This window comes from Alternaria hordeiaustralica, assembly GCF_023758085.1.
Source record: "Alternaria hordeiaustralica strain BMP 2776 chromosome Unknown scaffold_16, whole genome shotgun sequence".
Lineage (NCBI taxonomy): Eukaryota > Fungi > Ascomycota > Dothideomycetes > Pleosporales > Pleosporaceae > Alternaria > Alternaria hordeiaustralica.
Window position 1 is genome coordinate 639236 of NW_026056788.1, and position 19839 is coordinate 659074.

A 19839-nucleotide genomic window follows, 5' to 3' on the forward strand; every position below is an offset into this window, starting at 1 on the left:
GCCATTACTGCTCCTTTTGACGATGGTGTGGTTCCACAGTATGAAGTGATCAACGAAGGGCCGTGTATGGGGCGACAGACGTTCATCTAGTAGACTAGAAATGCGGTTTGAATGGAAAGAAGGTGCATGTTGGTTGTACACTCTATTCGTTGGCTCGATGCAAAGAGAATTGTCGTGTTCCGCTTCCTTCCTCCAACTCCTGGTGCTATACACCTTCATTCATCTCTTATTATACAGCCACTTACTCCTCGTCGGCGAACAGGGCACGGCCAGTCTTGGAGTTGAGGAACTCGTTCCTGATGTCATTGTCAGCGTGCTATTCAACGCATCTTTGCCCATATGTGATCCTGCTGTTCCTGGTAACATCCATTGACTCACCTCTCGATAGCCCACTGCATGGTGCCGTATGCGATAGCCAGAGGGGGGATGAAGTAGAGGACTTGGTTCCTTGAGCGGCGCATGACGTTCCAGAAGCCCTTTCCGATGAAGGTAGCCATGGGGCGCTGTCGGTTGGGGCTCAAGGCGTAGGTGACGACGCCCTTGCCGGGGCGGCCACCACCCTCGTAGGGGTTACCCCATGAGCCGATGTGCCAACTATGCCACTGTCAGCATGATCTCCTTCCTACTCCGATGGGTGTGCGATGCGAGGCGGGTCGAAGAACGGATTCTTTCGGGGAAGGTGGCCGGGGCTGCGTGCGGGTGGAGCGCGGACGTACGTGGTCTTGGTCTTTGCGAGGGTTTCAGACGGTCCCATAGCCATTTTGACGGTGTGAGAGTTGCGTGTGGAGGTGCAATGCGTGGGCGGCGGCGTTGGCGTTGCTGTCAGAAAGCTACGAGCGGTGCTGGGATGCCAAGCCTTTTCTGCTAGCGCCAAATGCGGTAAGGCGCGGCAAGAGCGAATAACACCAACCTGATTGGCCCCTCACCTCCGACACAATCCTCTCGAACATTCACCTTCCCATTACCGGGCTGGAGGAGCTTTCACATGACGGCGACTACCTCGTGATATATGGACACTCATGTAAGCACCCAATCACGCCGGCTGCAAATTTTCCTACGCGTCAATCGGCCTGGACTGTCGAGGCAGTATCGTAAACTCAAACTGGAGAGACATCACAAAAGACAACGAAAACCCTGGATTGAAGTGCGCATCTGGACTTTAAAACTAAGTTGTAGCTGTATCCGACCACAGTTCCGACAGATCGGCTATCATTGCGTCAGCGACGGCATACCCGCGTTGCAACACGCTACGAAACAAATCCAAGACCTCATGCATGTCATGAGCATCCCGGACACGCGCTCCTGCGACCCTCAAAGGAAAAAACAGTAGCACACCCGCAACCCCATTAGCCAGCAACTCGCGACTCAGGCAAAAGATTTGACGCATGTGCCACTCGATCTGGGAGCGAGCTAAGATCGGCGCACATGGAGCCATTGGCTTGGTCCAATGTACATGGTAGTCGTAAGTGCCCGAAAGATAGATGCTAACGGCGTGGTAGTATATATGGGCAACGAGAAGTTCTGAGTCTGATGCACCTGATGCATGCTGCCAGCAGTTGCTCACCTCCCACCACTCATGCAAGGATTGCTGAAGTAGTAAGCCTTCAGCAGCAAGGTATTGTGCACGCTCAGCTTGTACTTCCTCTCGTAGATGCTCTGCTTCAAATTCACAGAATTGGACAGTACGTATACTCAACTCAGAAAAGCTGGGTAACATGTCGAAGAGTGCTTCTTTCGGGTGCCAGAGTGCTGCACCTTCGCCAGTCCAGAGCTCTGCTAGCGCGGTAGTCCACACAGGCTGACTGAGAAAAGTCGGTTCAGAGTAGATCAAGGCCCTCGATATCTCGAATATACGGGCTGACAGGAAGAAGTTACGCTTCTGCGTATTCTTTTGGTCTGGAAGAGCAAGGCATGAAGGTGGTTGGAGCCGCAGGATTGCGCAAGTCCCGTGCAGGAAGTGCGAGAGCCAGTTGGTCCCGCTGGCATCGCACATTAGCTAAGCCACGTTAGCCATTGTCACCTTCTATCTGAGGTTGGCGCTTACCTCGAAAAGGCCGAGCAGAAAGGTCGTCCACAGTGTTGATGGATCGTCCGCAAACTTTTTGTGGGTAATGCGGGCTTGGACACTTCTCACGGATCCTACGTAAAGCTGCATCGCGCCCTGACGTCCTTCAGGGTCTTTGGTTCCCAAGACTTCCCATTGGACCCGTTGGCATCGGTGCAAAGCTGCTACTGCACAGAGAGCATCCCTCAAAGCGACCGAAGAATGCATCATGCTTTGCAACTCCTTTTGCAGTAGTAGACCACCACTGGAAAGAACATTCATCGGCAGGAAGGAGCTGAAAAAGTAAGCCATGTTTTGCTCAGTTCTCCCTGGGCTAATTGGCGATCGTGGCTGAAGCTGCTTCTCGGCTCCTGGATTAACGAAGACAAAACTCGAGAGTGCCGATCTCGCGGGCACCAGACACGCTTGTCTTCTCCCTTTGCAGTAATCGCAAGGAACGCCGCCATTACACTATAACCACTTAGCACTGGCAGACTTGGTAGGGCTGAATCACTCGCTTTGATTTTGCGCTTAACACAGGCTTCGCACCTTTTTCGTCTAGCCTTACGACCATCATACGGCCCAATGCTGAGTGACATGCGTGGCGCTCGTGCGAAGGTAAGTTGTGTAGCGACAAAGGCAGATTGCTAATGCAAGGCAAGCGATGAGGCGTCGTCTATCACAGCATCGGAGATTTGCAGGTTGTCGTAAAAAGATGCTTTAGGAAGTGGTATCGCGTCGCTGAAGGACGAAGCATACGAGCAACAGGCCCACTAGAGGCAGTGCCAGCTAGCTTGACCGTTTTAGGAAACGAAATAACGCGTCTAGACTTTCTTGGGACTAGATACTAATGGCACCGACAAGCCGCCGGGGAAGATCTCCTCCACTACGCATGTCGATCGAAAATGCGGCTCTGCTGCACTAGCAAAGGAACCGGAGTATAGTCGTATCCACTGTTATGTCCGCTTTTGGTCACGATAGAGCGCTCGGAAGAGGGTTGAGCATCTCATCTACGTCAACGCTTACCTTCAGCCAAAACTATAGATACAACTCATGCACTCGAAGAATTTGATCACCAGCACCTTCCTCTGCATTCGCTTCCAACTCTCAAAGACCCCACATACTATTTCCACCGCCATCAACTATCGAAATCATGGGACTTTGCACCTCAGTCTTGCTGGTACTTTTGGCATCTTCGCCTGGCCTTGCGTTTGCCAAAACTGCACTCCCAACCGTCGCCTCTCATCATCAAGATGTGATGATCGCTTCCGCCTCACTAACCGACCATACTCGCTCGGACCCATACGCCAACGATGGCCGCCCTCGATCTATCATGGTATCCGGCTTCTACCCGACCACCCAATGCCGTCGCAAGATCGAACCTTACATGCCTCCCGCGACCGCATCCTTCATGGACACCAAGTTCGGTGCATACGGTCTTCCAAATGGCAGCTTCCAATCATTAGGTCTCGATACCTGCATGACTCCAGCCAAACGAGGCGGCTGCTCCAAAGACTTGCCGGTCGTCCTCTTCTCAGGCGCACTCGCTACATCTAGACACCTGTACAACGCCATGCTCCAGAACATCGCGGCTACCGGTTATGTGGTGCTTTCTATTGACCACCCCTACGATGCGGACATGGTTGAGTTCCCTGATGGCACCATAGTGACGGGCGTTGATATCGAGAGCGATGCCGAGATTGAGCTTGCACTCGACACACGAGTCGCAGACATCGGATTTGTCTCCAAGCAAATGAAGAACGCCTCAGCCATCAAAGACCTACTTCCGGGATACGCAGGCGGCAAGAACGCACTCAAGATGGCTGTCGTCGGACACTCCCTAGGAGGCGCAGCAGCAGCCAGTGCGATGATGTCAATGACTTCCCTCAAAGGCGGAGTCAACCTCGACGGCTCCATGTTTGGTCCCGTATTGACAACCGGCTTCAACGGCCCCTTCATGCTAATGGGCCACGGGAACAAAACACAAGAAACGGATCCGTCCTGGAAGACTATCTGGCCAAACCTCACTGGCTGGAAGAAGGAGTTCGAAGTCAAACACTCAGCACACTACAGCTTCTCGGATCTCCCCTTGGTCATTTCTGCATTGGGTTTGGATGGGAAGTTGCCAGCGCAGGTAGGAGAGCTGCTGGGTTCTATTGAGGGTCGTAGGATGACGGGCCTTACGACTACGTATATTGCGGCTTTCTTGGATATGGTGTTGAAGGGTGGGAGGGAAGGTGCTTTTTCCAAGGCTGGCGGTCGGTTCACTGAGGTTGAGGAGGTGGCTTAGGCGATGAAGAGGAGGAGATTGGAGTCGCACCTTGGTGTGGGAGGTACAAGCGACGAGGTATAGTATTCTTTAGTTATGTCCATAGTCTTTCATCATTAAACTGTAGTGGCTTACCGTATCCTGGTATTACATTAGTCCCGACATCAAGTCCTTAAACTCCATGATTCAACATCTTGTGTCGTAACTCCTTACTCCTGTCAATGGCGTCTAGCGTTTGCCTAATTTGGTGTTAGCGCCGTTGCCGTGCACGAATCCCCAGCCGGTCTTCGGCAGAACTTCTTTCACACCACTCGTCTCTAACAGCAACAGCGCCCACCAGCTCACCTCCATAATGAGGCTGCCAAAGCCAACCACAAAGCAGCTCAGTTCTGGTGCGCGCGTGCCTACTCCAATGACGCATCCGTCCTCCGTTCCCGCTCGCAGCGGATTTGGGAAGAAAAATGCCCAACGGCACCGAAGGTTGCGTACTTTCGACGAAAGACCGCCGCCGTCAAGTCTGGATAGCCAGAAACAAGAACGCTTTGATGATGCATCATTCCAGATGTATTTCGAAGAACGACTGGAAGAGCTAGGAGAAGACCTCAAAGCTTTGACACGCAACTCTCCATACTCACTGCTTGCAAGCTTTTACCGCGACACTAATCCCCTTTGGAACTATGATTGGAAAGATTTGCCCGAAAAGCCTTGGATTTCGGGAACGACATCCGGGGAGACAACTCGTTCTTTATGCCGAGGCCAGTATCACAAGATGGTAAAGGATAAATATCTGCATAGTCGTAGAGACATCGAACAGAAATGCCCTAAGCTACACAGATACCTGGTAGAGTATCATGGCAGTACACGGCAAGCTATCCTTAGCACATTACCACTACGGATAGCTACGGGTGACGCATTGACGACTGCACACCTCCTCGCACACCGGAAATTTGTGAAACGAGCTCTAGACTTGCGCACGACGGCCAAGAACATTTTTCATACTGCGATGTTCATGAACAAGATGCTCAAAGAACTGGAGAATACTCGCGTAGTATCGGCAGCATCACTATTTGACATGGACTACTTCCAGATCAAGGTACAATTTCATTGTAAGAGGGAAAGCCAACGAGAAGCTTTGCGAAATGTGCGTAGGTCAACGCAACATGTACGGTCGACTGTCGAGCCATCCATTTCAGACTCTGGACTTGGCCTGTGGAAACGTATCTCTGCCTTGCCATCACGGTTTCATGGTAGCCATTGGCTTCAGTTGATTCTCAATCCTCGGGAGACTCAAACATCTCAGCCAAGGCACAACTCCGCTTCGACAGAATACAACCGAGCTGGTGCGGCTCGGGTCAAGCCTATTCACCATTTCTACGACCATTTTGCTTTCCTTGACAAGCATTCTCAATTATGGCCAGCTTCTATTCTACGTCTCATGCATTACGAGATGAACAAGATGTTGGGCCGACTGTATGGGCAACGAATACCGAATTTCTTAAACGAACATTATAGGATGACGAAGGCGAGGGCTCATCAAATACCTGTCCCTGTTGTTCACGCGCGTGTCGCGCACTGGATTACAATACGGAAGTTGCAGGCCCAGATTAACATGACTGCAAAGGAGCTGGAGGATATGGTTGACGACCTCTTCGACTTTCAAATCTTCCAATATACCAACACATCTGTCCGGGTATCGCAGGGTTTGATTGACAAGAGTCGTGCTATAGGAATGGAGATGCTGGAACGCGAAGAATCGTGAAGACACTAGGTACATGGAGAAGGCTGCGATCTGAGTTTAACAGGCGGGTTGAGCGCTACAAGAAAGATGTCAAAATTTTACAAATCAGCACATGCATCAATTCCATCTGCTAGAACGAGAACCGCTCTCGTCGGCATACGTTCTACCGGAGTACTACACAGTGTCATGTTGCAGTCTCACCTGGGCATACTAGAGCCCTATGTCCTGCGTGGATTCTTGTTCTAGGGTCGCATACCAAGACATGAACACTACCAAGACCCTTACGTATCAAATGTTACAGTCCATGCCACCTCATGAGCGGTGGCGCGCGGTAAGTGTCAAAGACGACTGACCAGGAACGTTATGGCCGGATCCTACCGAGATCGTGGGTCACAATTATATGTACCTGTACTAGCGCAAGGGTATCCACAGAGCTGGCGTTCTCTCATCATTATATTTCACTGTACCGCATTATACCCATGGACGTGAAAATTAACATACGGAGAAGAGAACGCGCTGTGACGATGCAAGTTGTAAGAAGTGCGGCTATGCGGCGCGCCACGAATTTGCTAACCAGCCTCTTGCAGAACACATCGACATTTGAAATCATTAATAAGAACAACAGGAGCGAAAGTGACGTTTGAGGTGCACCACCAGGAGGGCTAGATCCGAGGCTTGCCATGCGATTAAACGTTCTTCCAGTGGTCCCGATGTTTCTAGCGTGATGACGTCACCCGCAGCTGTCGCGCTACATCTACGATATGAAGTGTATCAGCATCAAGCATCAGAAGGGACCCCAAAGAACTTGAGCCCTTACTCAGAATCTCAATCAATTTAATCATGGCACCTAAGATCTTCCTGTATGTATATACATTGCACAGCTAGTCAACTCTGCTGATGTTAACTCTCCATACAGCACCGGCGCGACCGGGTACATTGGAGGCGACACCCTCTTTGCGCTGTACGACAAGCACTCTGATTATGAGATTGCGGCTCTGGTGCGAACAGGTACTTATCACCCTCCTCATGATGAATGGGGCATTTTGCTGACAATGGTGAAGAGGAAAAAGCAAAGACTGTCACCAAAGCTTTCCCCAAAGTGCGGATCGTCATTGGTGGTTTGGACGACTCCAAGACTCTAGAAGAAGAGGCAGCAAAGGCAGATGTAGTCATTCGTAAGTTACTTGTAGCCTCACTCAGCCATAGAATCGACACTAACAATCGCAGACACCGCAGATGCTTCCGACCACGAAGGTGCCGCAAAGGCCATCGCAAAGGGCCTTGCATCCGGCCACTCCAAAGAAAATCCCGGCTTCTGGCTCCACACTGGCGGCACCGGCATTCTATGCTGGGAGACGATGCGTGACGACAACAAGCTAGGCGAATGGTCAGAACGCGAATACAACGACTGGACCGCCGTGCAAGACCTAACCGGCCTACCAAAAGACGCCTTCCACAAGAACGTCGACGACCTCGTACTTTCAGCCGGCTCTGAATCAGTCAAAACAGCTATCCTGTGCCCACCCACCATCTACGGACGCGGACGAGGCCCATCGAACACCCGGAGTCGACAGGCGTACGAACTTGCGCACCTCATCTTGACCGGCGAATACATCCCCATCATCGGCCAAGGAAAAGCACGCTGGAACAACGTCCACGTCTCGGACCTCGCACAGCTCTTCGTTCTGCTCACTGAAGCCGCTGTGAACAACAACACCGACGCTAAGCTCTGGAACGAACAGGGGTACTACCTCGTTGAGAACGGCGAGCACCTTTGGGCTGATCTTGCGCGTCTTATGGGCAAGAAGGCGACGGAGTTGGGTCTTATTAGCAAGAAAGAGTTGAAAGAGCAACAGCTTGGTAAGGATAAGGCTATTGAGCAGGCGGGCTTCGAGGCCGTGAGTTGGGGGTTCAACAGCAGGGGTAAGGCGGAGAGGGCGAAGAAGTTGGTTGGGTGGCAGCCGAAGGGACCGAGTATTGAGGATACGGTTGAGGAGATATTGAAGGATGAGAAGGGGAGGTTGGAGAAGAAGTGAGAGGCTTAGTGGCTTATCGATGTAGATTAATTCTTATCTGGCAAAGCATCAATATACATGCAATCAAACAGCATCGTCAGGCGAACCTTCGCATATCTTGGCTGCGTTGATAGGATGCTTATGCTGCGCCACAATCTTCAGGCCTGATGTTTCACACGCCAGGCAGCAGCAGTTACACCTGATTGCGCTATCAGATGTCCAAGAGTACAAGGTACAACAGCATTCCGTCCAATTTTAAGTAGGATACTAGCAAACTCAGGTCTTTCCTCTGCCTGTTGCGTTCACTGAGCCATCAGCCCACACATTTGAACAATTCCACCAGTATGACGAGTATCGAAAGCCGCCCTCTTGGGCAGCAGGCTCTTCGTGGCTTTGGCATCTTCCAAGCCATCGTTTCCGTACCCACAATGGTAGTACTGGGCTTCTTTGCATGGGAACAAATGACATATGCCTGGGAAGAGAACTATTACTACTTCTTGTACGTGCGCCGTCTACCCACAGACACATTTCATCAATCCCTTCATGCGCAGATGAACTAACGTCTGCAGCGCATCTTCCATAACGGCGCTCATGTCCGCCGGCATTGTGTTCATCGTGTACGTCCAGCGCAAGGCCATTGCGACACCGTTCCAGACGTTCCTGTTCGAGATCGTGAAGTCGGTCCTTGCTACAGGACTATGGCTTTGGCTTATCTTGGACTCTGCGTTTGGCCCAGGTCGAGGTTACTATACAGATCCGAAATATGTTAGGAGACGGGTCCAGCGTGATGCGCTCGCCAGTCTGTTGTTGCTGTGAGTCTGCGGCCGTCGAAAAAAGTAAGCCAGGGCTAACTTCGTGCCGTGTCTTCTTCTATCCGCCGCTTGGATACGCCTATGTTGTTTGGAGGACGAAGAGTAGTCACGGAGACGTTGAGCGCGTAGGCGACGATGAAGAGGAGGGATTGGATCGAGCGGAACGATCACCGCTGCTGTCGCGAAACAGCGGCAGGGTCCTAGGTTAGCGCTTTGGTGTTAGCTGTACATCTTGAACACGTCTGTGAACAGACTCTGAGGGCTAGATGTCGGATTTGGAGAGGCAACCAATTCTAATCGCTGGCTAGACCACTCCTTGCAAGTTGTTGTATGTGCGACCAAATAGCGTAAAGTAAAGGTATTTCTTTTTGTGGTATGGTACAGGTGCCGTTCAAATACCGATTCTTCCATGTAACCACTCACTGCTCACACGCTACATTCACGTACGGCTACCACAGCGAGCGTACGTGACCACGGTGTGACATGTCCTTCCTTGGGACTGTGTGTTGATCATGTATCGATAAGTCGTCCCTCATCGTGAAGTGAAATAGGCCGTTCGCCTTCCTTTTGTTCACTCTTCATAGCGAAGATATCCGCGTCCATGTGCCCCCACAGATCCCTATCAAGCTTCTGGTTCCAAGCCAAGCTTAAGTTCTTCAGAAGTCGTTGGGCCAGCACTTCTCCTTGGGCCATGTTGTAGCGTCGTGGCTAGCGGCGTGGGCCTCGAGCTGCGCCTTGTTGGTGTTGACGATTTCGCGGCGGCAGTTCTGGCACTGTATTGAATCGGGTGGTCAGCTATGCGCGATGATGCCGTGCAATGCAAGGGCATCAGGTGGGAAGCGCAAGAGTGCCTACGATGGACGTCGGCTTAGGCGCCTTGACGGGCAGGCCGTTTGCCTTGACTGGCGCGCGGGTGCCAGCCTTGTCGGCTTTCTTGTGCTCGCGCTGGATCTGTAAGATGTCAGTAACTCTGTACCAGGTAAAATGAACTGATTATTCAACGTACTCTATCCTTCTTTGAAATAGGCATGGTGGTGGATCGAGTGGATATGTTGGTGTAAAAGCGAGGGGAAATGTTCTGCAAATAGCGCGGGAAAGCGCGATCACTTTGATCAGGGTCTCGCTTAGCGCGAAGTCTGACAGATAAGCCCCGCTTATCGCGAGCCTTCCTTCATGTCACGAGCTCTATCACCTTCACATCGCTTCCAAGGTTCTGGAAGCCCAACTCGCAATGACGCATTAAGTTCTTAAATGTAAGGATTCTACTTGGTATACATAAAAGGGACAATTTTCGATACATTCGTGTTGCCTACTCAAACATCCTTTGTAAAGACCACGCAACTTCATTTCATTGCTAGAAGAAATAGTCTTCCAAGGTTGCAACGTGAGAAGATCGTGACTGCTGACTACGAAAACTCGATGTCTTCGAGCAGCACTCCACGTTTTAGCAGCTCTGATCTCGTCAACCTCGGATCATGGTTTGTCCATGCGTCTGGTGCACTCTCATGGCTAAACTGTTGCCAAAGTTGTCCTTGCGCATCAGTTCCTCGACGCCACCCTAATGGCAATTCAGTGCCCAACCTTGGATCTTCGACTTGAACCTTGCCGGATTCCGTATGTAGAAAGGCCCAGTAGTACCTCCCTGATTCCGCGTCAAAATGTAACACCCCCTTAGATGCACTTGGTAAGGGACCCAAGAATGCTTCGTTGTTACTGAGTCCACATACGTAGCTTTCTCCAATGACCTTGTAACTCCCATCTGAAACTGCGCGAATGACCATGGGAGCGTCACATCCAGGCAGGACGCATATGTGGTCGCCTTCGCGCGTACCTGATGGGCCTATGCCGAAATGATGAGAGGATGTTCTGAAGAACGCTCGCTGACGGCATCGGTTGGGAATGTGAGTTGATAACATATGCTCCCCTTGGTGCACGTCAACCTCGTCGTCCTTGAGCGTTACAATGTCCTGCAGAAACGCTAGAGTTGACTCTAAACTTGGAACCATCTTCAAGGGTGGCACGTAAAGGTCTGATACAGCACCTCCGCAGATACAAAGACAAAACGCTTCGGCCATGGATTTGCCATCGACGTAATCAGAAGCCATATCTAGGCTTTTTGCCCATCGTTGGATATTGGAATTGCAATCTTCGCGTGACCCATCAAAACTATCTACGCTGGTGATCCTACCCAGCCTTATTCCCGTCACTCTCAACACCCTGTCTTGCAAAAGCGCTACCTCACACGCGGAAGTTCCGGAAGCGTGCGAAGCGAAGTCACTACGATTCTTCAAGTTCCTGAGATCAGGTGTCCACGACGGCCAGTCTCTCATTGTCTCATCGTATTGGCAGAGGCCCAACATGTCAAGGCGATTTGACATGTTTGTATAGTGTATCATCAGTTCCATGTATACATCTATCACTGGTTTCTCGTAATCGGGCCGCAAATCTATTCGGGTTCCCGTTCTGGATGACAGCCCCAGAATACCGTATACACGATCTCGCGGATCAATGCATCGAGAATGTCGCGTAGATATAAACAAATCTGTAAGCCGATCCTCAAATGCACTTGCAAGATGAAAGCAATGATTCAAGAGTGCTACGGCATCTTCTGAATCCCCGATTTCCCATGGAATCACACTTCTCTTGTAGGCATAACAATAGAGCAGAATTTGGAGCTTTGTCCAAGGCGTTGTGTCGGCGCCGCACATTATCATCGAGTTTGTTTTAGCCAGGCGGATCTCCTGCCATATCCAGAGTCGTTGGAACCATGGTCGCCTCGAAAACCTTACAATCGACTGCCAGGTTGCTACGTCATAGGGAAGCTGTTCTGTTACGTCGCTCCAATGGGCATCATGTGCTTGATCGGACAGACTTATCAGATCCGCCTTTCCATGATCGACCTCGACCTTCGTAGCAAGGAACTCGCACGTTTCCATGACCACCTTGCTGTCGGCATCGTCCAGCCCTAGCCAAACAATGACTCTTTCTGCTAAGCTGAAGATGTCAGCCATCCGCTGGACCTGCTGACCTCTCTCGCTCAAGTCCTTCTGATTGATCGCAATAGCGTCTATCCATAGTATTCTGGGTACAACAGGGTCGCGAAGATACGGCAAAGCTTCCGCAAGGTTTTCGGTGATGTCGATGCTGCGATCGCTACTAGACGAGACTCGAAGTTTCCGTGGTGATCTGGCCGAACCCCAGGTGTATGAGAGCGCTTCATACTGTGGTACATTTTCATTCGTGAGCCGAACGATGTTGAGGTCGCAGATCACTTCGCTATCTCGGTCCGCCGCGGGTAGTAAAGTGATGAGTCGGATCTCATCGTTGCGTTCGTCCAGTGGTTGGTAGACGTAGTCTTTACTTCGATCTCTGTCGCGGCTGTAGAGCTGGCGTATTCTCTTACGATAAGTCCTGGCTCGACACCGTAGGGAAGAGGGCGAGTAGAGAGGCATGGGTTGTATCGTGTGAGGGGACTGATGATTTTACGAACACGAGACAAGGCTGGAAAAAAAGAGGTACGGTCAGCATTCTTATACAGTTGGTGGCTCATCTTGTCTGCCCAATATCAGCGCACACGACGGGGTGCACCACGGCTTGTAATGTCAGCTTTCAGCCTTGTGCGGGGTGCTCAGCCTGCTGCAGTGACTACGGTTGCGGTGATTCGCTGGATGATCAGAAATGTGGGAAACGTCATGTATGGCTTATCGGTGTAGAAGGGCTGAATATACGGGATGCGAATGCGTGCTGAGGAGGCGTTACGGTGTCGCGATACCAACTGTCGCACCTAGCTCGCTCTTCCCATGCTAGCAGCTGCTGCTGCCGCCGCCGCCAACGAAGCGCGCAGAGCAAGGAAGATCAAATCCATCAAACAGATGTCTTCGGTGCGACAACGAACACTGACCGCAAAAGCGAACAACGATCTCGATAAAGAAAGAAGATCGTGAATGCCCACGCACGTGGCGAAGAAGCCCCGAATCGCGGCTTCCACTTTCCACGTTCTGGCCCTTGCCCCAATTGGCCAGCGGAAACAAACAACGCGCTATTTTTATCAGAACTTCCGCCGCGCTGACTACCCAAACCTCTAATTCCTCAGCGCGCCCTCGATAAATACCCTGATTCGCAATAACCTGCACACCCGGCACAAAAAGCCAAGAAGACTGCCTTGGACAATTTTTGGTCGATTTTCTAGTACAAAGACAACGAAATGGCGCGTGGCAACCAGCGCGACAAGGCCAGGGAGAAGAACCTCAAGGAGCAGGCTGGAAAGGTATGTTTGACCCCCGTTTCTGGCACCACGAACAACGATTATATCAGTCGTTGTTCTCTCAAAGAAAGATCGCGCTAACTTAATAAATAGAAAGGCAAGAACACTGTATGTGTATCCCGGAGAGACTGGCGATAAAGGCCTCGAGGGGTGTTGGCTAACCACAGGCTGCAGCAATCCGGTACCGAATTCGCGCGCACCAAGGAGAACGTAGCAGAGATCATGCGCGCTAAACAAGCTGCTGGTACGTCGAATTCCTCTTATCTTGAGCACCCAGACTTCAGAAAGGCCATGCGATACTCTCGAGACGGCGACGCTGACTGCCTGTGTAGCTGAGGCAAAGAGGGCCGCTGAGGGCGCTAAGAAATGAGCGGTCAGACAAGATGCGCAACGCGACAAACGACAACATTCTGACGCCACCACCGCCGTCACAGTCAAGCTGTTTAGAACCCTATCATCATGAAGCGGAGTTTCCTGGATTTGGATTAGAAGGCGAAGGATTGTGCTTGGATTGGATTGATTTTGGATACACCGAATACACCGATTTCTGATTTTGAACGCCGTGAGGAGCCCATCGCGCCCTTCTTCCCATGCAACACACTCAAGTCTTCGTCACGATCCAAACGCAAACACCAAGCACTAACAGCACTTTTGAACATGGCAAAGATTGTGAAAGTGCGATCTCTTGGATCTAGCTCTAATACTAAAGTTTTTTTACAACGTTACAATCAAGTCTTTAACTCAAACAGCACCACCGCGCGGCTACCATCGCAGCATGTGGATTACGGTATAATGCGAAACGCCCCAGCAAATGATAAAAATGGTATAAGGATCCGGGGGGAACAAATGCTAAACCAGAAGCTTTCTTGCCCGAACCCGTCGTAAGAATGTTGTTTCTCGACCAACCACCTCTCCCCAAGACCAACCAAGCGCATACACCTAGTCGATCCATTCTCCTCCTCCTCCTCCTACTCATTACACCGTTTCTCCAAATTTATATTCGTGAAGGCGTCTATGCGATCATGCCGGGGAAACCGCCGAAGTTGTTGATGGCGGCGGTCTCGGGGAAGGAGGCCATGCCGCAGAGGCATTGGCAGGAGCAGGTCTGGCCGGCACCGTCGGTTCCTTGTCCAGCGACGACGGTGGCGGAGGCGAGAGCACCGGTGCCAGTACCAGTGCCAGTTGCGGCGGCACCTCCAGCCTCGACGGTAACGGTGGTAGGGGCGGCAGCGGCGCCGGGGTCGACGGACTGGAGGTCTCCGGCAACGAGGCCTGTGCCGTTGGTCTTGATGGCTAGGCCCTTGAAGTCGGCCATGGTCTTGTCGCCAGTCTCGGCGGCGTTGATGCTGAAGACCATGCCCTTTCCGCAGTGGATGCCGTTTTGTTGCTTGCAGTAGAACCCTTGATGATATTAGATGTCGTTCGTGTTATCCCCAAATGTAACAAACTTACAGAGCGGCTCTGTTGTCTCGACGGTCATGTTCCATGTGACACCAGCCTTGCCCTCAGGGTTGGGCATGAAGCCGGAGTCCATGCCTCCCTCCATCTTTTTGCAGGGCTCGGCGAAAGTTGATTGAGTGGCAGTGTGGTTCTTCTGCATGAATTCGAAGACGACCATGTCGCCGACGGCGGCCTTGATGGACTCGGGGTTGTATCCTAGTACGGGTGCCATACCAGTCTCGACGGGCTTGACTCCACCAACGACGACCTATTGTATGTTAGATTGGGTTCAATAGTAAGTAGTATGAGTGTACTTACAGTGTGCGTCATCGCGCCAGCTGCGACCTCGGGGGCAAGGCTCATAACCTGCATCTCGGCGGATGCAAGTACGGCCGCTAGGGGTAGTGCTGTGAAGTACTTCATTATGACTAGATTGCGTATCGTGTAAAAGTGTCGTAAAAGTGAACGTAAGCCTGCGCTGCAAGCACTAGAATATACGATAGAAGGTTTGAAGGATTGAAAGGGCACTACGAGGGCCGGCTCGGACAGTAAGAAGCAGATGAAGTAAGAGAAAGAGACAGTGAAGCACTGGTATTATGAGGCAAGAGCGATGAGATGAGGAGAAAGTTTATGCCTGGGGATTGTCTATTCCTTAAATCCACGCATGAAATTGTTGGATTTGGAAGGCGTGCAGGCCGTTGCGCACATGGCGAAACACCAGCCCCTTGCGCTCGGCATGGCATGGGGGAAACGTTGATCGGCTGCAAGAATGGCGAGATTTTGGTGATGCGCACTTGCTTGGGCGCAACGGCGGGGGGTGTTTGGGACTCGAACCGTTGGAGGTGGGTTCGAGACTGTCGCGGTGGTGTCGCAGATCCGTCTCGCTTCTCGCCAGACAAGCCCAATGCGGTAATCTAAGAACCACCAAGGCTATAGGCGCAGGGACAGAACTAATCAGGATGCCTGGACTATGGGGCTGGGAACTCGTGAGCCGCATGGAAACTGCAGAGCTTTCATCTCGCAGCCTGCGTTCCCGAGGAGTTGAGGCACGAACTGTGTAGGTCGTCAGTCGCGTGCAGGGACTAGACCATGGCATTCCTCACCCCATTGGTTCAAAACAACGACTTTCAAGCCTCAATATGTCTGCTTCGTCTTCTAAACTCGCTCGGCAGCCACAGTGTGATGCGCACTGCCTCCAAAATGCGTCATTCTCAGGATCCGCTACTGAGTCGCTGGGGGCTCTTTGCGAGCCTGCTGCTGGCCAGCATGCAGACCAGTGTAGTAACCGGCATAGTACCAGGACATCATAATGTTCTTCATATTCTCATCTTGCACTATTCAAAGTTAGCAGCATGTCACCAACTGTCAAACTTCCACACCATCCGGAAGTAACGGCTGTCAAAATCACGACTTACCGGTTCCAAGGATGGCCTGCGGCATGGCATCTGCAAGAGTGCCGGCAGCATGTGGCACCGGAGGAGCCTCAGCACTTGGCGATTGGATCTGCGGTTCTTGCTTCCCGGAGAGATCTGGTTCCTGGTTCTCGTAAGACAGGGTTCGGTACTGGGCTGTTTCATATGTACACGTACCTGCGGCGGCGACGGACCGCTTTGAGCAACGCCATTGGTTTCTGACAGCGGCGTGTCTACATCTTCATGATCCGCGACACCGCTGGTCTCTGCTGTTGCCGATACGGCCTCCGCTTCATCCATCAGGTCCCCGTATTCCCTAGAAACGTTAGTATCGTGATGTAAAGGCTTGGAGAGCTGCTTACCCCCGTGCTTCCTTTAGCTCTTCCTCCGTCAGGACGTCTTCAAGTTTCTTGCCTGATTGGTGGATACTGTGGTATTTCTGTTCTGTTTAGTCGATATCCTCGCGGAAACTACGAAAACGACGCGTGTAGAAACGTACCTTGTACTCATTCACCGCCTCATCCCAGGAATCGATCAGCAGAGAATCATCCCACGCGTTCTTGTCGCTCATGTCTACAACGGGTGCCATGTTGAACTTTGGATCTTCGGCGGTGTACAGAGCAAGTTGAGTTGCTAGCCTGGTAAAATGCTGTGAGGGCGTTCACTTTTTCTTTTCGGTTTCAAGTATTTCGCTTGGTGTGAGGTGAGTATCTGGAGTTGTAGGTTAATGGTGAGGGCTGGGGACTATCTTGGCAAGTGTCCATTAGCGCGACTGCCACGAAAAAAGTTCCCGCGTCTGAGCTCTCCTCCGAACTTTTGCGCGTAACAACATTCGCGACCACACAGACCCCACGCCATTACACCAAATCACAATGGCTGTCCAAGACACCACAGGAAAGAAGCGCAAGGGTGAGCAATTGCGATAATAATAATTCCCGATCGCGGTCGCTAACTTGTCTCAGGCGCATCAGAGGCGGCGCCCAAAGCGAAGAAGCCGAGAAAGTCGGACGATGTCACGCCTGTCGAGGCCAAGCCAACGCGGAAATCTGCGCGCAAGCAAGCCGCCGACTTCATGGACATTGAAGAGGAAGCTGCGCCCATCGCCGTTGCCGAGCCTGTCAAGCCGAAGAAGGGCAAGAAGAGCAAGGCCGCTGCCGCCGTCGATACCGAGATGGCCGAGCCCGTCGCGGAGGTAGTCGAGGTTGCCGAAGTACAGGAGAAGCCTAAGAAGCAAGCGAAGAAGGGCAAGACCGCTGCCAAGGCTGACACTGAGATCGCTGAGCCTGTCGCTTCCGTCGTAGAGGTCACTGACGTGCAAGAAAAGCCCAAGAAGGGTGGCAAGAAGGGCAAGACTGTAGTCGCAGAGGAGACCGTCGTAGCAGAGGCCCCTAAGGAGAAGGCTAAGAAGTCCAAGAAGAGCAAGGCTGCTGAGGCCGAGCCAGTTGAGGACGCTGTCGCCATAGTAGAGGAGACTGCAGTCGCAAAGCCAGCGAAGGCAAAGGGAGGAAAGAAGCAGAAGGCGACTGAACCCGAGGTCGAGGTCACCGAGGTCACAGCGGTGGAAGACGACGCAGACGATGCTGCTGAGGACGACCAGACGGCAGCTCTCCTCGCCGGCTTCAGCGACTCAGACTCAGACGATGCCGATGAGGACGTCAACTTTGACGAAGAAGCAAAGGTTCCCAAGCTCAGCGCCAAGCAGCGGAAAGCGATCAAGCAGGCGGAGGCGGCACCCAAGTCCAACCAGCCTGGTGTCCTCTACGTTGGGTACGTAGACCAGTCCGTTCTACACTACAAATTGCTAACAATGCGTCTAGTCGTGTGCCCCGCGGTTTCTTCGAGCCCCAGATGAAGCAGTACTTCTCGCAATTCGGCAAGGTCAACCGGTTACGCTTGTCACGCAACAAGAAGACTGGTGCTTCCAAGCACTTCGCTTTCGTCGAGTTCCAGTCCGAAGAAGTTGCTGACATCGTCGCACGAACAATGAACAACTACCTACTGTTCGGTCACATCCTTAAGGTTCACCTTATTCCTGCTGAGCAGGTACACCCCGACCTCTTCAAGGGTGCCAACGAGCGGTTCAAGGTCGACCCTCGCAACAAGAAGGCCGGTCTCGAGATGGAGCGCGGTGTTGAGCGTGCGCAGTGGGAGAAGCGCGTGGAGAACGAGAACAAGCGAAGGACAAGCAAGGCTAAGCAGCTCAAGGAGGTCTTTGATTACGAGTTCGAAGCACCGGCGCTCAAGACTGTCGACAGCGTCCCTAAGCACACCACCATCACTACGCTCGAGGCCGCAAAGCCCCAAGAGCTTCTTACTCAGGCGGCTACTGAGGAGACCACAGCTGCTGAGCTCCCCAAGGCAAAGAAGGGCAAGAAGGGCGCCAAGGCTCAAGCAGCACCACCACCTGCAGAGGTTGCTGAGGTCACAGAGGTAGTCGAGGCTGTCTCACCTGCGCCAGCAAAGAAGGGCAAGAAGGGTGCAAAGGCCAAGCCTGCTGAGGCAGCTGAGGTCATGGTGGAGGAGGTTGCCGCGCCTGCCCCAGAGAAGAAGACCAGGAAGCGCAAGTCGGATGTCACGGTCGAGACTACTACCGTCACCGAGGAGGCCGTCCCAGAAGTAACGCCCGGGAGCAAGCGAACCAAGAAGGAGAAGGTCGTCGTCGAGCCCATCGTCGAGGAGGTCGAGGAGAAGAAGACCGCTGCCAAGCCTAAGAAGGCCAAGAAGGCGAAGGCATAAACGCGCTGATATCAGTTCTGACAGCTGTCAGCTTCGTTGTACATGTTTAATGGCCGCGGCAGTTTACGACTTTCTGCATTCGACCACCTGCACCATTCTTCATCGATGAGCCGGCGTTACGTAGACAAAACGTGGTTTTAGCGTATCCATACCAATGCAGCACTCTACCATTCACTTCCGTTTCCACTGCACGTTGTGTGTTTTTCACGGGCCATCCACTTGATTTGACGTGTTCCCTCTCAGGTGGGCACTTCAACCCCGGTCTCTGCTCCACCTTTAAACCTCATATAGAAGGAGCACAAAATATATTCGCGCTTACACTCGCTACCTGTTCACACGTGGAAAGTTTCCGTAGAGTGGATCTTGCGTCTAGTAGGCACGGGAGATGGTTCTCGTATAAGATGACAGTGCTTCCTACGCCAAGATCTCAATTACCTCTACATTGCTGATGTTCTGTCAATAATATCTGTTTGTTTACCCCTCATCGTTTCCATCTTCACATATTCATTCGTATCCATTACTTCAGAATGGCGGAGAACGACGCACGCCTTGCGGCATCGCAAATGTACGAGTCTGTTACATCCCTACCCCCAGCAAAACGCCACATCATCACCCACAACGCAGAGGGCAAAAGCACCGTTCATTCGAGCCCAGCATTACAGTACTACGGATACCCCGGTATCGGTGGAACATCTCGATCATGTACGTCTTAGCCATACCACCCACCCACCGAAGAAACTCAAATGACACCACACACCGTCGACATATCCATCAAGTAGACAGACATACTAACCCCACCCCGACTAGACGCCACATCCACCATCCCAGCCTCCCTCCAAAACGACCAGGACATCTCTGCCTACACCTCCACAGAAGGAGAATCAAGCTACACAGGCCGCAGCATCGTAGCCAACGGCTCTGGCTCCCACCTCATCGTCTGCGACCTCGCTCCTGGCCAAGCTAGTCAGATGCACCGTACTGTATCCATTGACTACGTAATCTGTACTCATGGCGATGTTCGTATGGAGACTGCGACTGGGGAGATGGTGGATTTGAAACCTGGTGTACGTGTTCCCTTTTCCTTTCCTTGGTTTCCCCGTTTCGGGTTG

The 19839-nt window shown here is 52.1% G+C and overlaps 5 protein-coding genes across 5 annotated transcripts; 3 read left to right on the forward strand and 2 right to left on the reverse strand.

The window, feature by feature from the left end:
* Positions 1–241: 241 nt before the first annotated feature.
* J4E84_007502 (uncharacterized protein) lies at positions 242–760 on the reverse strand (the record flags this gene model as incomplete). The annotated part of the gene is made up of 3 exons (XM_049390085.1): positions 242–296; positions 379–594; positions 717–760. The coding sequence occupies 3 exons, from the start codon at positions 758–760 to the stop codon at positions 242–244; spliced, it is 315 nt and encodes a 104-aa protein (XP_049242385.1).
* Positions 761–3406: 2646 nt separating this feature from the next.
* On the forward strand, positions 3407–4334 carry J4E84_007503 (uncharacterized protein; the record flags this gene model as incomplete). Its single annotated transcript, XM_049390086.1, has 2 exons — positions 3407–3411; positions 3497–4334. The coding sequence occupies 2 exons, from the start codon at positions 3407–3409 to the stop codon at positions 4332–4334; spliced, it is 843 nt and encodes a 280-aa protein (XP_049242386.1).
* Positions 4335–6891: 2557 nt separating this feature from the next.
* J4E84_007504 (uncharacterized protein) lies at positions 6892–8087 on the forward strand (the record flags this gene model as incomplete). The annotated part of the gene is made up of 4 exons (XM_049390087.1): positions 6892–6911; positions 6968–7059; positions 7113–7226; positions 7279–8087. The coding sequence occupies 4 exons, from the start codon at positions 6892–6894 to the stop codon at positions 8085–8087; spliced, it is 1035 nt and encodes a 344-aa protein (XP_049242387.1).
* A 6067-nt stretch (positions 8088–14154) lies between these two features.
* J4E84_007505 (uncharacterized protein) lies at positions 14155–15005 on the reverse strand (the record flags this gene model as incomplete). Its single annotated transcript, XM_049390088.1, has 3 exons — positions 14155–14543; positions 14595–14850; positions 14901–15005. 3 exons carry the CDS (start codon positions 15003–15005, stop codon positions 14155–14157), a joined length of 750 nt encoding a protein of 249 aa, XP_049242388.1.
* A 2635-nt stretch (positions 15006–17640) lies between these two features.
* On the forward strand, positions 17641–18730 carry J4E84_007506 (uncharacterized protein; the record flags this gene model as incomplete). The annotated part of the gene is made up of 2 exons (XM_049390089.1): positions 17641–17648; positions 17812–18730. The coding sequence occupies 2 exons, from the start codon at positions 17641–17643 to the stop codon at positions 18728–18730; spliced, it is 927 nt and encodes a 308-aa protein (XP_049242389.1).
* Between the last annotated feature and the right edge of the window lie 1109 nt (positions 18731–19839).